Below are 15062 nucleotides of genomic sequence, written 5' to 3'. Positions count from 1 at the left end.
ATGATGAGCAATCTCCTGTTTTCTGCAAGCCCCTGCTCCGCCCCATTCCTCCCCCAGCTCCGTGAGCTGCTCCGCTCTCCCTTGGCTCTCGCGTCCGCCAAGAGCAAAATGAATAACTAAGTGAATAAAGCAAAATAAACAAACAATTAAAGCCACATTCCACGAGGTATCTGCTGACTGTTGAGCTCCGAAAAGCTGAGCTCAGCGCTTCTCGCTGGGGCTGCGTCTTGCGATCCTGGGGTCTGGGCTCCGGGACCATTATAAATCACCGACAGGAAAATGTCCTACCGGCCCCGCGAAAAACCCGACCTCATCTTGCCAGTGACCCGGCGGCTGGCGTCAGGCTGTCAGCAGGCGGCTTCTTCCCAAATTCCCCGTGGGATTGGTGCCCTCTCCAGCAGCCTCAAGAGCAGATTTGTGACCGGCTGGAGGCAAGAGCCCGGGGACGAGGCCACCAACAAGGATGAGTCCTGGGGGGCTGCTCGTGCCAGTGGGGAGGGAGGGACGGACACCCGCCACCCCAGAGCTCTCTGGGCACCACTGGAAGAGCCCGGGAGGGAGATGATGGTGCCCTCATCGCCTTCCCAGTGCTGGGCTGGGGGAGCTGGTAGCAGGGGCTGCAGGGATTAAACACCGGTCCTGAGAGCAAAACTAATGGCAAGAGGAAGACAAGAGGGGGCTGTTCCCCAGGGGTCTGATCTATGACATGGAGGAGAGAGTGGAGGTGCAAGGGACGCTCCCTACCCCCAGATCTACCTCTGACATCCCAGTGACACCAAGTGTCACACAATCCTGCTGGCAAGTGAAGAGGTGAGTACCGGTGGTGCTGAAGTCATAGAATCACAGAACGGTTTGTGTTGAAGGGACCGTCCCAGCTCCCCCAGTGCCCCCCCTGCCATGAGCAGGGACATCTGCACCAGCTCAGGTTGCTCAGAGCCCCGTCCAGCCTGGCCTGGGATGTCTCCAGGGATGGTTCATCCACCACCCCTCTGGCCAGCCTGGGCCAGGCTCTCACCACTCTCATCGTACACTCTTTCTTCCTTATGTCCACCATAAATCTACCCTGTTTCTGTTTATGACTGTTGTCCCTTGTCCTGTAACTACAGGCCTCAGTAAAACACCTCTCTCCATCTTTCTTGTAAGTCCCCTTCATTGAACGGCTGCAATCAGTTCTCCCCAATCCTGCCAGATTGCCCAGACTCGGGCAAATTTGTTCATAGGTGAGGGGGTGACACTTTACCACCTCCACTGTCCCAACTGATCTGAGGGTCCGGTGTGGACAGCCTGCACCACGAAGAGCTGATCCCCCAAATCCCATCAAGAGTCACTTGCTGACGGGTCCCAGGCAGGTCTCAGCACACACAGTTTCTCGAGAGCTGGGAGACGGGTGTTCTCCCGGCCAGGGGTTTGGCTCTGAGAACGGGCTGAGGAGCTGCAGCTTCCAGCACCTCTCTACTCCTGTGAATGTGCCTCAGTTTCCCTACCTGGGCCACTGCAGAGGAAGACAGTGAATCCCTTTAACACCGAACAAAGAAAACAGCTGAACAGCACGGCTCCTCGTGACCGTTACCTGCAGCCAACCCAGAGAGCTGAGACAGCGACCTCCCAGATCCCTTCAAACACAGTCGTACCAATGCTCACAGCATCCTGGGAAGGAGACACGTTTCACCACCTTATTTTATGGAAGAGGGAGCTGAAGCAGAGAGAGAAGAAGGGGCTTTTTTTGAAAGCCAAAGCAAAAATTGGTGTCAAGGCCAGATCACAAGTCAAGGGTCAATGTTCAACTGGCCAACCATCCTCTGGACTCCAACACTGGGCCATGCCTGGGGAAGAGAGAGGTCCGAGCGAGGGCAGATCCAGCCTGCGGGGCTCTCTGCCAACCTGGCATCCACCAGGGTCTTTGTGTGACTTACTGCTTTGCAATTTTATTCCATTTTTATTGATCCATCCCCTGCAGCCTCAGCACATCTGCTCCAGCTGCAGGAGCCCCGCTGGGAGGTTGTGCTTATTTACACAGCTGCGAAGGATTTCCCCAGTCAAGTTCATTAACTACATGAAGGAGATGTGCTGTTCTTTCTCATTATTAAGAGATTTCTGCCTCCTGCCCCCTCTCCTCGCTTGACACTTGTGCAGGACGCAGGAGGACTGACCTCGGGAAGAGGGGAGCAATGCTCTGTGAAGGATCCACCAGTTCTGCCTGTGCACAAACTGGAAGTTTTACCTGCCTGTGTAGGGAGAGCCACTCTTTTCTCCCCATCAGGTACCAGACATGAGCAACTCCTCTCTCTTGTCTTCCTCTTTGCTCACTCAGGACTTAAAGAAACACTCGAGGAAAAAAATTACAACAGCTCTGATGCAGCTGGAATTGTTTCTAGCAGAGGAATAAAGTTACAGAGCAATTGCACAGGGGTAAGTGACGCAGGGCGCGGTGGGATGGTCGTGGGCAGATGCCTGGAAGGATGCACGTAGATCCAGGACACCCCAGGGACACAGAGTGGGCAGCCTGGGGGACCTGGGCTAGTGGAGTTTGTGACTAAGAGCCCACCAGACCACTTGACATGTCCCTGCAGAGAATGGCGGGGAGCAAAGCCCTGCACGGCCCCGCTCCAGTTCTGCCCGAGCCAGGGGATGCTCAGCCCGCGGTACTCACCTCCACGGTACGTCTTCCAGGTGTAGTACTTCCCTCGGAAGGGGACGTTATCGAATTCGGCACACTGCAGCTCTCGGAAGTCCTGGGAGCCCGGCGGGCAGTCCTGCGGCAACGCAGCCAGTGATCACCCTGGGGGGACCCGCCTGCCCCATCTGCTCGGGCGCAGGAGCTGCTACAGGGCTCCCAGCCGCGACTAACACCAGCCCTTCTGGGAGATGGACACCAGCCCTGACAACTGGACGCTACGTATGGCAGGAGCATCCTTCCTGCAAAGCTAAATGCTACTTGAAGACTAACAGCACAAGCCATCGGGCCCCAGCGGTCTGTCTGCAGATGCAACACTCGTTCTTGCAAGCAATCCTTTAAAAGCTTGGTGCGAACCCAGGGCAAGCAATGGGGAGCCATCTATTTTCCTCCCAACCAGCCTGTGGATGGTAAAACTACCATTTCCCATGTTCAAAGCTTCACTGAACTCCCCAGTACAGTTATTTCTCTTTGCTCCCCTTGAGGTTTAACCCCTGGCCCTGGGAAAGGAGCTGTTTCATGAGCTGCTCTCACCTGTCAGGCCTGCACCTGCAGCATGCAAGAGGCAATGGCTGTCACATCAGTACTGCTCTGATCTCTCCCCGTTTTCAACATTATCTTTACAGACCCCTTCTTGATGTCAAATCCCCACAGGTACATTCATTTCACCTGCCCTCCGAGCCAGCTCGCAGCCGGCGCAGGCGTGCATCGTCCTGCTTGGCTTTCCCCACTGCGGGACTGCTGTCAGGACAGCCCGGTTCACCCTGACCAGTGCTGTCACCTCCTCCCCTGGGTCCCTGTCACCTCCTCTGTGTGTCCCACAGCCGCGCCGTGATGCAGCTCTGCCCGCCCCACCAGCAAAGCCCTGCTGTCCCACCACCGCTCCTCTCCCCGAGCCCACCGGTACTCACGTCGGTGTTGCAGGACCGGTACCGCTTCCGCTCGCCCAGGCAGTACTTCCCTCCGATCGTGGGCCTGCAAAACAGGGAATGAGATGGGAGAACCAGCTCAGGGCAGCGAGCCGCGGTTGTGGCAGGCAGCTGCCCCAAGCTTGCAGGAACACCATGGGTTTTCCCAACCCTAAACCGCTGCAAGGACAGATCCTGCCTGGAGGGGCTATTGCAGAAGCGCAGTCCCCTAAAAATCTTCACATGCTCAGCTGCAAAGCGCACAGAGGAGTTGTGCAAGTGGCTTTGGGTCTGTGGCTGCAGACCCAGCACCAGCGGCAAAAGCACTGAGTTGCTGTGAAAGGAGGACAGGGGCTGGAGCACAAGTGTGATGGGAGCGGCTGAGGGAGCTGGGGGTTCAGCTGGAGAACAGGAGCTGAGGGGAGACCTTCTGATCTCTGACCTGCCTGAAAGGAGCTTGGAGCCAGGGGGGTCGGGCTCTGCTCCCCAGGAACAAGCGCCAGGACGAGAGGAAACGGCCTCAAGTTGTGCCAGGGGAGGTTGAGGTTGGATCTGGGGAACAATTTCTTCCCCAAAGGGCTGTGGGGCACTGGAACAGGCTGCCCAGGGCAGTGCTGGAGTCACCATCCCTGGAGGGGTTGGACAGACGGAGGTGAGGTTCTCAGGACACGGGGCAGTGCCAGGGCTGGGGGAACGGTTGGTCTCGATGACCTTGAGGGGTTTTTCCAACCAAAATGATTCTGTGATTTGTGTGCAGGAGCCCAGACCCTCGCAGGAACTGAGCGCAGAGCTGCACAAGCACCTGGCTGCTGCCCTCCCCCCTGACCCGAGCAGCGATGCTGTGCAGCCGGGACAAGGCAGTGCCACAGCGGCACGGCCACGTGCACATCCACCCACCGCGGGCTGTCACAGTGGCGAACGGATGACGATACACCTCCGCCGCACGTCCTGCTGCACTCTCCCCAGGACGACCAGGCTCCCCAGGCACCATCCACGCCGGCCGGCCGGGTGCCGAAAGGTACACACTCCCTCTTGTAGCACCACTGGGGAAAGACACAGCTTGTCAGGCATTGGGACAGGCTGCCCAGGGCAGTGCTGGAGTCACCATCCCTGGAGGGGTTGGACAGAGATGAGGTTCTCAGGGACACGGGGCAGTGCCAGGGCTGGGGGAACGGTTGGACTCGATGAGCTTGAGGGGCTTTTCCAACCAAAGTGATTCTGTGATTCTATTTAAGAACCCTGAGCACACTGTCTGCTCCTCCCAGGGCGCTCCCCAGCCTCCATCGCATATGGCAGCCAGTTCAGAGCTGGAATCTGGTTGGATCCTGGGAAATCCGAGCTTGGAGCTGTGCTGGCCTTGGAGTCACGTTCTCCATTTGCCTCTCCCCAGGCGTTCCCTCCCCCCGGTCACAGTGTCACCATTTGCACACGCTGCATACTGGGGGTTTGCAGGGGCACTGGGACCGCTGTCCCCACTCCCAACCCCGGCCATGGGCAAGTGGGTCACAACACCCCTTCTCTTCTAAAGAGGTCCTGGGTCAATCAGGGTGACACATGTTGTCACCAGGGATGTGTCACTGCCTATAGAAGTGTGTGGCAATGAGTCCCGGGTGGGATCTGGATGAGAACTGCTGCTGTTGCGTGGCAGGACCAGGATCCCGGGGAGACATGGACACCTCCACCACCAGTTGCTTCCTCCCAGGATGGAGTTTTGTACATGTACTGGCAGCTCAAGCTGCAGTTAATGTGTTAAAATGACCCAATCTGCAGAAGGTCCAGGTTAAAATAAAGTTTTGATCGTAACAACAGTGCTGTTGTGTCATCGTTCTGCTGAGGATCTCTAAAGAATCGGTCTGTGTCTGTCCTGTTGGTGACAGACACTCACACGAAGTTGCCTATAAAATACTTCCCTCGGACCTGGAAATGTCCAGCACCCCTGGAGTCAGCAGTGACGCAAGGAGCGGGACAGCGCCAGACCCGCTGCCGTTCTCCGGGCACGGTGCCGGACACGGTGCCTCGGGGGCTGAGATAATCCCAGGAAGGAAGAAACCGCTGTGTGCTTCTTCCAGGGGCTGAGAACCCACCCTGGAGCTGCTGGCACAGCTTCTCCCGGCTCCTGAGCCAGCTCCACGGGCAGGGAAAAATGAGCCACAGCCTCCCAGGACACGCAGCTGGAGACCGTGCCTACCAGCACCCAAGGGTGCGACCCCACGCAGAGGAGATGCTCTGGCTGGTGGCCCTGCTGATGCTCCAGACTGGAGGTACTGGGGCTGCTGCTTTTACAGGAAGGACAAAGGAGCCTGCCCAGCCCATGCAAATCCCTCCATGTGCTCTAGGAACCTCAGAACGTCTGTGACGGGCTCTGCCCTTGCACCCTGGCTGCTGGGAGCAGACCCCAGATGGATCTCCTGCAGCAACCATGGACACGCGCTGGCTGCAAGACCAGATCACAGAATCACAGATGGTTTGTGTTGAATGGCCCTTCTCAGCTCCCCCAGTGCCCCCCCTGCCATGAGCAGGGACATCTGCACCAGCTCAGGTTGCTCAGAGCCCCGTCCAGCCTGGCCTGGGATGTCTCCAGGGATGGTTCAGCCACCACCTCTCTGGCCAACCTGGGCCAGGCTCTCACCACTCCCAGGGCCAACAATTTCTTCCTCATGTTCAGCCTGAATCTCCCTCCTTTAGTTTAAAACCATCACCCCTTGTCCTATTGCAACAGGCCCTGCTCAGAAGTCTGTCCCCACCTTTCTGATCAGCCCCTTTTATGTCCGGCCATCTGGGGAGGGTGGGGGTGGCTCCGTGTTCTGGGAGGACAGGCTGGTGGGTGCTCTTGAATCAACCCCACGCTCACCAACGCAAACAACAACCCTGGTTATTGCTGGAAGAAGGATTTGATCACTCACTGTCAACTTGCTACGGCACCCTGGGCTTCCTTACCCCCTTTTCAATGGTGTTGGTTTGGCAGATGGTCCCCTCGGCAGCAGGGATGCTGTTGGTTATGCAGCGATTGCTTTTGCTCAGACACCATAACTCACTGCAGACTTCCTGGAAAGAGCGAGGTTTTGGGGGGAGAGAGAGGGGCGGGAGGAAGAAAGAGACAAAGAAATAAAGCCGAGATTAGGATTCGCTTGTGCTAGGGGCTGTGAGGCCGGGGCAGCAGCACGTCGGTGCAGTTGGGAAGCACCAGTTGGGCTGGGACACAGGGACAGGAGCTTTTTCAGCATAGTGGGGGGAAAATGAGATAAAATTTTGCAAGGTGTTGCCAGCTGCAGATATCCCATTTCCAGGGCTTGGACTGGGGTGGGTGCAAGTACACGTGTGTCCCTCAGACAACACAGCTGCTGTGTTGCTGGCTCCTCTGTTTTCTCTCGGGGAAAGTTGATGCATTAAGGAGTCAAATTAGCCTGGTAGTGCTGATGCTTCCCCCTTGCCGCTATTGTCACATAGCGTGCAACGTCCTGGACGTTAAGAACAGCAAAACGTCAGGCTGAGATCCAGGGTGACGTTTTTTCTCCTGAAACAACCTTTCCTGGATTCAAAGTGCAGGGGATGGCAGCGTGATGCAGGGGTGGCTTAGCTGGGCAGCTGTCGCTCAGACGTACCTACAGCACATCGACCCACCTCACCTGGAAGAAAGAAGCTTCTCTGCCTAAGTTTGTGTGAGCAGCATAATGACTTCTAGTAAAGATCGTGAAAAATACATCTGTGTACAAACCCTCGGCGAGAGGTTTCTGGATGAGGGGACTGCAGCTTGGCTTTCAGCTGCAAACCTTGGGGTCCAGCACCAGCCAAGGTACCAGACAGAGGCAAGAGACTAATCTGACCAAAACTGAGCTGGAGTCAACCTTTGTGGATGGGAAACAACCTTCTCTGTCCTCTCCCAGGGAAGCAAGGCAAAAAGCTCACAGGGAATGTGCCAGTGCCCTTTGTCTGAAGCAGGACAGCAAAGTGATGTGGGCAGCAGAGGAACAGCCCCACAGCCCTTTGCCCTTGTAGCCCCTGTCCCCCACCCCCTGGGAACCGATAGTAAAGCAGGAAGGCTCTCTACCCCGTATTTACACTGGCGAGATTTAACTCCGTACTGGAAACGGCACTGCTCGTCTGCATCGTAGGCCTGTCCTGGAGCCACCGTTGGGTAGATAAAGTCTTGTCTGGGAGGAGCGTTGTTCAGGCATAATCCCATCCCGGAGCTGGAGACAAAGAGATGAGAATCAGAGCTCAGAAAGGCTGGTAGGAGAGTGTCGTGGTGGAGCCCCAGCAGCAGGAACTCCTGGATGCGCACAGGCCTGAGCTCTCATGTGCTTGGGGGGATAACCCCACAGCCTCCTCTGGGCCAAACCAGTGCTGAGAAAGTGCTCTGAAGTCTTTCTATCTGTGCCCTCGGGGCTGGGGAGCACGTGCTCATTCTTAGGTAACTCAGACAGAAGGTGCATGGGCTGTGTGCTTTGGGGGCTTTTCTTTGGCTTTAACCCCCTCCTCACAAGCGACTGTGAGAGGTTGGAGGTGTGTGCGGGTTGCAAGGTAGAAGGAAGGGCAAGGTGAGATGGATTCCTTACTCCAGGAAGCTGGTGATGTAATCCCTGCTGCATGTGGACCATACGAACGGGTTGGTCTTCATGGTGATGTGAGCAGCCATGAGCTTGGCTGTTTCTTGCCCGCGGGAGCCACAGCTGTTGCCAACCCCATCGTGATTCATGCCAAACCTAGAAAGCATCACCAAGGCAAGAGTGAGATGATCAGCTGCTGCATTTTCAACACATCTGGATCATCTGTAGGAAGGAGTTTACAGCTCCCGTTGGCAGGAACAACCCAACAGCCGCTCCCAGGGACAATCCTGGCACGGGACTCACGTGTGGCCGATCTCGTGGGCGATGGTGAAGGCTGTGGCCAGGCCAATGTCCTCGTTGATGCTGCAGCTTCGCTCTCGTTCGCACATCCCGCCGACGGGGGCCAGGCCTGGGGAAGCCAGATAGAGCTGTCACACACGGGCAGCACAAAGCGTCTGCAGGGGACGTGGGTGGCGTTTGGGGACAACTGATGTGCTTCACACTCACTAATGCTGAGCATGGCTGGTACCAGCCAGGATGCTGGTGGCCTCTTGGCCACCTGGGCACACACTGGCTCATGTTCAGCCAGCTTGGCTCTGGCTGACACCCACCATGACCAGGAATGCAGCCTGACTCCATCTAGGGGGCCGGATCTTGCAGAAATCCCCCTCAAATTGCAGCAGAGGATTCCCCTGGCCCAGGGACACTGTCCCACCACCACGGGCTGTGCCCACTGCACAGGGCCAAGGAAGGAACAGCTTCTGTTAAAGGAACAAATCCCGACATGGCACCTCGTCTGCAGCCACATCAGGTCAGAGATCCACCAACTTTTCCTTTTTAACTGCAGTGATTCAGAGCAGTAATCCCTCCCTGACTGCTTAGTCTAGACCAGGGCAAGACAAATTAGGAGCCACAGCCAGAGAGAGCTGCAGGGTCTGTCTGCGTCTAGCAGTTTAAATAAAGAACTCCCTTTATAGTCATCACAAAAAAGAGTCTTATTTCTCTCTGCTAAGCCAGGAATACTCCACTAGGCTATGGACCAGCCCTAGATGCGAGCGGTTCTTAATCATCAGGCTGGACCCGACCCAGGGATATAATGGAGAAGCGTTCCAGAGCCCATCCGTCCTCCGGCTTGCTGCTTTGTAGTGTTTACAGAAGTAAGGAGGCTACACGGTGGAGTGGGTTGGAAAACACGGGTCTGTTCCTGGCTCCGCTGCTTCCCCCCGTGCCACCCTCGCTCGCCCCGCTCCTGAAAACGCGCGGCCGAAGAGGCAGCAAAATCCCACCTACCCAGGGTGCCACAGGGTTTATTCTTGTAGATGCAAATGTCATATCTGCAAAGAAAGAGAAGGCAGCGTTAAGAACACTTGCAATTCTGGCTGCTCCAAAACCTTTCGTAAGCACATCTCCATTTTACCGGCGTTGACATAAAAACTACTTCAAAACAGCACAAACAGCTCAGGTGACACTTCTGGAATGGAAAGCAGTGACTGTAACAGGTAAGATGTCTCTGATCTGTATTGTATAACACTCACTTTCCCCAGATTTTTAAGGATAGGTCCTGTCCCTTAGCTATGGGGCAGTGCTCAATAGGGCCGGAGGTTCAGTTTTGATGAAAAGTGGTTAGGTCAGCAAGGACAATGTTATTCCAGCCTTGAAGGTCTTTGGGTGGGTGGTCCAGCTCCCCCAGTGCCCTCCCAGGAACCAGCCGCTGATCCCCTGGGAGGCGCCAGGCTCAGGGCTCTGCCCAGCAGCACAGGGCCAGTCTCCTGTCTGTTAAGTCAAGTCCCTTGCAGCAAATCATATCAGTCAAATATGTAATTCTGAATTTAAAAAAAACAAACAAAACAAACAAAAACCCAACCAAACAAAAAACCACCAAAAAAACCCCCAAAACCAACAAAACCAAAACAAAACCCAAACAAAACCACCAAGGAAAAAATTCAGTTTTAAAACATGTTCCATTTCAAAACTCAGTGTCGTTTCATAGAATCATAGAATGGTTTGGGTGGGAAGGGACCTTAAAGATCATCTAGTTCCAACCCTGTGCCGCGGGCAGGGACACCTTCCACTGGGCCAGGTTGCTCAGAGCCCTGTCCAGCCTGGCCCTGACCCCGCGATGGGTTAAACGTAACATGTTCCCGGTGATGGCTCCTGTCCCTTTGGCTCCTGGCACAGGGTCCAAACCTCTCACCCCCAGCAGGAAACCAAGGGAGTGAAAAACATTTGTTACTCTGTTTTGAGCGAATACCAGTAATGCCTTTGGAGGCTCTAGTTTGACACGTCCCTGCAAGAGAAAAAATGTCCGCAGCTCAGCAAGATGTTATCGGGAGATGGGGAATTTATTAGCGACGGGGCCGGATGCGCTGGTGCTGTCCAAGCCCGGCGCAGCCCCGGCGAGTCATCTCGGGTGAGCTCAAACATCTGCTGGGAGGCCGAAGGACTCGGAGCCGGCGTTGGCATCCTGCACATGCGGCAGAAGGGGAGGAAAAGCAAATGCCGCAGCCCTGGGAGGGTGAAGCTGGGGCAGGACGGCCTTTCACTCCTCCCTTGGTGCTTCCAGGCTCTTATCTCATGAGCTCCAGGGAGGGATGGATGCAGCAGGCAGCTCCCAGGAGCTCCCCAGGAGGGATGGATGCAACAGGCAGCTCCCAGGAGGTCCCAGGGAAGAAATTGTTCCCCAGATCCAATATGAACCTTCTCTGGCGCAACTTGAGGCCATCGCTTGGACAGAGATGGAGGGCAGGGACACAGAGGACACCCCGCTAAGGAGAGCCTTGCCAAGGCCGGGCTCGGCCTTACCTGGTGATCAGCACTGCGGTGTCGTGGTTGGCGATGCCATTCTCCGGGATAGCGTTCCCATTGCCGTTCCTGTTCACAATGGATTTCTGCCACTTGCAGAAGCTGTCCAGGGATTTCCCGGCGTGGTGGTTAATCTCCAGGGTGGGCTGGAATGGAAGCAATGTGGCAGTTGAGAGAATGTGGTGCACCCAACAGATTGCACTGCGGGGACCTCCCAGGGTGACATCCAGGGGGAACACACAGACCCCAAAGGAGCGGCAGAGACATGATGGAAGCAGCTCGGCAAAGCCCACCTTACCTGATCCTCGGTGAGCAGAATCAGCCGGGTCACCAGGATATTGACAATATTGCCCAGACTCGAGTCCTGGAAAAGTTTGGCAACCTGACCTCCAAGAAACAAGAAAAGACGAGTCTTAAAAATGAGCTCGCTGGCTGGGTGATGGTGCAATCGGCTGGTACACGCTGAGCACCCGGCACTCTGGCCCCTCCCCAGCAGGTCCATGTGTGTCCTGTGCTGGGGGCCCCAGAGCTGGACCAGCCCTGCAGGGGGGTCTCACCAGAGTGGGGCGGAGGGGCAGAATCCCCCCCAAACCTGCTGCCCACGCTCCTTTTCATGCAGCCCCAGAAACAATTGACCTTCTGGGCTGCAAGGGCACACTGCTGGCTCACGTCCAACCAAGCTGACATCCCACAGCACCTGCTCCTTGCCCGCAGTCAGGTGGGGAACCCCGCGGTCCTGGCATTACCCAGCTGCAGGGACGAAGCTTTGCTGACTGCCCATCAACAGGGAACAACACAGCATCTCTCAGAAATCTGCTGCCACACGACGGGTGTTTTACAGCAGACGAAACAGTTCAAAACAGTATTGTTTCAAAAATCTGGCATCTGCTTTAGAAATGCAAACAGAGCAAGCCATGAAAAGAGATCCTGCAGAGGACAGGACAAAGAACCATCACAGAGGGTCTTTCAGCCATTTGATGGATAACTTCCAAGCCTATCTCACCTCACAGGAGGATTCAGCACGGCCAATTCAGGCTGTTGATACATCCAGCCTGGTATCCTGCTGCCAGCAATGACCCAAATGTGATGCTGCAGGGGAAGCTCCTCTGCAGTAACCCAGAGCTGCGGGCAGCACCGTATGGAAGAACGAGGGTATTTCTCCCTTCCCCTCACACTGATCAGCCCCCACGCGTGAGAGCTCCCTGTCCTTCTGCTTTCCCATGTGTTTCTCAGCTTGGCTGGCCCTATTTGCAATGCTAATCTGAGATGAGAGATGCTGTTCAGAGAAAGGGCTTTGTTCTCCCCGTTCAGATCCGGCCTGGAGCACGGTCAGAGTGTCCAGAGTTTCCCTCTCCTGTAGTGCATCTCCTGTACAACAGTCCCTGCATGCCCAGAGTATTGTTGCTCAAGAGCAGTGACAACACATCAGGATTTTTGACCCAAATGTCTCGCTCTGGGGATGGGGAGAAGCTACTTCCATCCTGGAACAGATCTGCTTTCCCCACTGCATTCCCTCCATCCTGCTTGTGTCGTTTCAGGAAGAGCACGCAGCACCCTCTGCCAAACCCAGACATTTGCGGTGAAAGCCAGGATTTATTCCTGCCTGCTGCCGGGTGCGTGAGCCCCTGGGGTCCCCCAAGGTCCGTGATGTGGTTATAACACTTACAATATTCATGATCGCCAGGATGTACTGCTCGATGTCCCGCCGCCCGTGGTACCCCACCATCATTTTGTCGGCCACCACCAGGGTTTCCACGTAGCGCTCCGTGCTGACCGACCTCTTCAGGGGCAGCTGCCCGCGCTGGCTGTGGTTGCCTGACGGCTTCAGAGGGGAGGGCTTCAGTGTCCGCAGCCACCAGTGTCTCCCCTTCCAGGGCTTCTCATCTGAGGAGGTAAAGAGATTTATTTAGCACCCTCCAGCAGTGATTTGGCAGCATGGGGAGGTGAGGGGCAGGCTTGGTTTCAGGGAAGGAAAGGCCATTGAAGGCTCTTTGTGCACCAGGCCCAGACCCAGCAAATGCCCCCGTTGCCATCAGGTGGATCTGCTGAGTGATTCCTCCTGCAGCCCAGGGCCTGTCCTCCTGTCTGTCCTCCTGTCTGCCCAGGGCCGCACATGGAGGTGGTGAGGCTGCACCTCAAATCCTGGGGGCAGTTTTGGGCCCCTCATGACAAGAAAGACCTTAAGGTGCTGGAGTGAGCTCAGAGAAGGGCCCAGGTTGGCCAGAGAGGCGGTGGCTGAACCATCCCTGGAGACATCCCAGGCCAGGCTGGACGGGGCTCTGAGCAACCTGAGCTGGTGCAGATGTCCCTGCTCATGGCAGGGGGGGCACTGGGGGAGCTGGGACGGTCCCTTCAACACAAACTGTTCTATGATTCTATGTGCAATTTTCATTCTGTATCAACATCTCCCAGAGCCCACTGTGGCTAACCAGACCCCACAGCCCGCCCTACGAAGCATCTTTCCATCTGGTCTCTAGCAGCAGCAGATGTATCTCAACTCAGACACGCTCTTCAGTGACTAAAACCCAAAGACAAGTCTGTTCTGAGCATGCGTAAGCTACAATTTCTCAATACCTTGTAAATTGGCCAAATCTGGGAGGATTTTCTTAAGAACAATAAGAGGCATTTTTTTTTCTCTTCTGTTCCACGCTCTATTTACAATTTACAAGCCCTGCTGCGAAGAAGAGAGTACAAGAACTTTCCAGAGACCAAGCCACCAGAAATCCTTAATATGGGTAAAAGTAAATACAGAAAACTTTCTTGACTGCAGGAGATAAATTTGGTTCTTTGCCATACAGGGCAGTGTGGGCCTTCAAAGCCTGGTCTACCGGGATTCTCCCAGCCTGCACTGGGATGGACTGGGGATGTGTTGGTGCGCACAGATACCTAGCACGCCGCAGGCTGCATCCATGTGTGGGTACTGGAGAGACGATCGCTTGTACACGACGTGGGGGCTGCCCTTGCCCTCGCCCCCCGTGCTGACATTGGCTCCCGGGCTCAGCGGTTCAATAAAATATTCCTCCTCGTCTGCAACGATCACCCCGTGCTGCGGAAGGAAAGAGACGGGAGGCAATGAGAGAGGTGGGGAGAGAATTGGGTGACTTACTGGTGTCTTCTCCTAATGAGCTTTTCGATGATTAACCACTGGACGTCTGGGGGCTGGCAAATACTTTTGAGAATGGGAAGAAATCCTTCGTTCACGCACAAAAGCTGAACTATATGAACTTATGGACCAGAGAAAACCGAGCCAGATGGTCACGGGTGCCTTGGGACATCTGTGTTCACTAAAGTCCTCTGGAAATCATAATCTTTTCTTGCAAAATTATGAATAGGTTGTTTCCTATTCCACCCACTTGGTTTAACTGAGAGCTGTCTGTGGGATCCTAAATACCGTAATTTCAACTAGCAGCATAACTCAGCAGTGAGATCTACTGCCTGTGCTTTTCAGCCTCATCGAAGAACCTTCAGAAGCAGCTCAGGACCATTACCACCAGCTGGGAAACCTGGACACAGAGCTGCAGAGAAGTGTAGATGTTCAAAGGCCTTTAAGAAACACACCGAATCTTTAAAATCCGAAGTCGGCTCTGCAGCAAGGCAGCCAGCAGGAGCCACGATCTTCCTCTGCAGCCTGAAACCTGGGTTGTGCCCCACAGGCATCTCTGCCCCTTCTACACCTCTGCCCAACCACCCACGATTTTGTTTCTGCTCCCTTATTTGTTCTTTGGTTTTCTGCCTTTTTTAATTCTTTGATTGCATGAAGCTCAGCTGTGAGCCCAGACTTTGCTCTCTGTGAGGGGACCCACTCGTGAGACCGTGACAACGGGGCAGGAGATGAGCCCAGCAGCATGAACAGCCAAACCCACCATCTCCTTGCAAGGTCTCTCTTCTTGCAGCAAGCTTTCCATCTACCTAAGATACCTCAGCAACCTAAAAAACTCTGGCAGGGCAACATGACACAAGCAGAAGTTCCATCACTCTAACAGCTCTCTTCTGGTATCGAATCTCACCTAACTCCACGAACCGCGGGTGTGCTACCGGCTCAACTTCACCAGCGAGCAACCGAGGCACAGAAATGTGCCCGGCATTGCTCAACAGGCCAAGAAGTCACCCAAAAGACTAAGAGCCACGTTT

At 55.3% G+C, this 15062-nt stretch overlaps 1 protein-coding gene across 3 annotated transcripts in view; it reads right to left on the bottom strand.

Annotated features, from left to right (window-relative positions):
* Positions 1 to 15062, bottom strand: part of ADAMTS10 (ADAM metallopeptidase with thrombospondin type 1 motif 10) — a 45402-nt gene that overhangs the window by 10590 nt on the left and 19750 nt on the right. For 2 of the 3 annotated variants that reach the window (XM_065652449.1, XM_065652451.1), the window contains exons 4-15: positions 13818 to 13977; positions 12598 to 12815; positions 11230 to 11313; positions 10932 to 11077; positions 9420 to 9463; positions 8433 to 8538; positions 8139 to 8285; positions 7631 to 7772; positions 6520 to 6627; positions 4480 to 4625; positions 3586 to 3649; positions 2651 to 2753 (exon numbers count right to left, since the gene is read on the bottom strand). In XM_065652449.1, the coding sequence (XP_065508521.1) occupies positions 2651 to 2753; positions 3586 to 3649; positions 4480 to 4625; positions 6520 to 6627; positions 7631 to 7772; positions 8139 to 8285; positions 8433 to 8538; positions 9420 to 9463; positions 10932 to 11077; positions 11230 to 11313; positions 12598 to 12815; positions 13818 to 13977 (1468 nt within the window). The remainder of the gene's footprint in view (positions 1 to 2650; positions 2754 to 3585; positions 3650 to 4479; positions 4626 to 6519; positions 6628 to 7630; positions 7773 to 8138; positions 8286 to 8432; positions 8539 to 9419; positions 9464 to 10931; positions 11078 to 11229; positions 11314 to 12597; positions 12816 to 13817; positions 13978 to 15062) is intronic. The other variant, XM_065652450.1, reaches the window with a different exon arrangement.

Source organism: Caloenas nicobarica, chromosome 27, assembly GCF_036013445.1.
Source record: "Caloenas nicobarica isolate bCalNic1 chromosome 27, bCalNic1.hap1, whole genome shotgun sequence".
NCBI lineage: Eukaryota > Metazoa > Chordata > Aves > Columbiformes > Columbidae > Caloenas > Caloenas nicobarica.
Note: the sequence above shows the minus strand (reverse complement) of the source record. Positions and strands in the feature narration are given on the sequence as shown.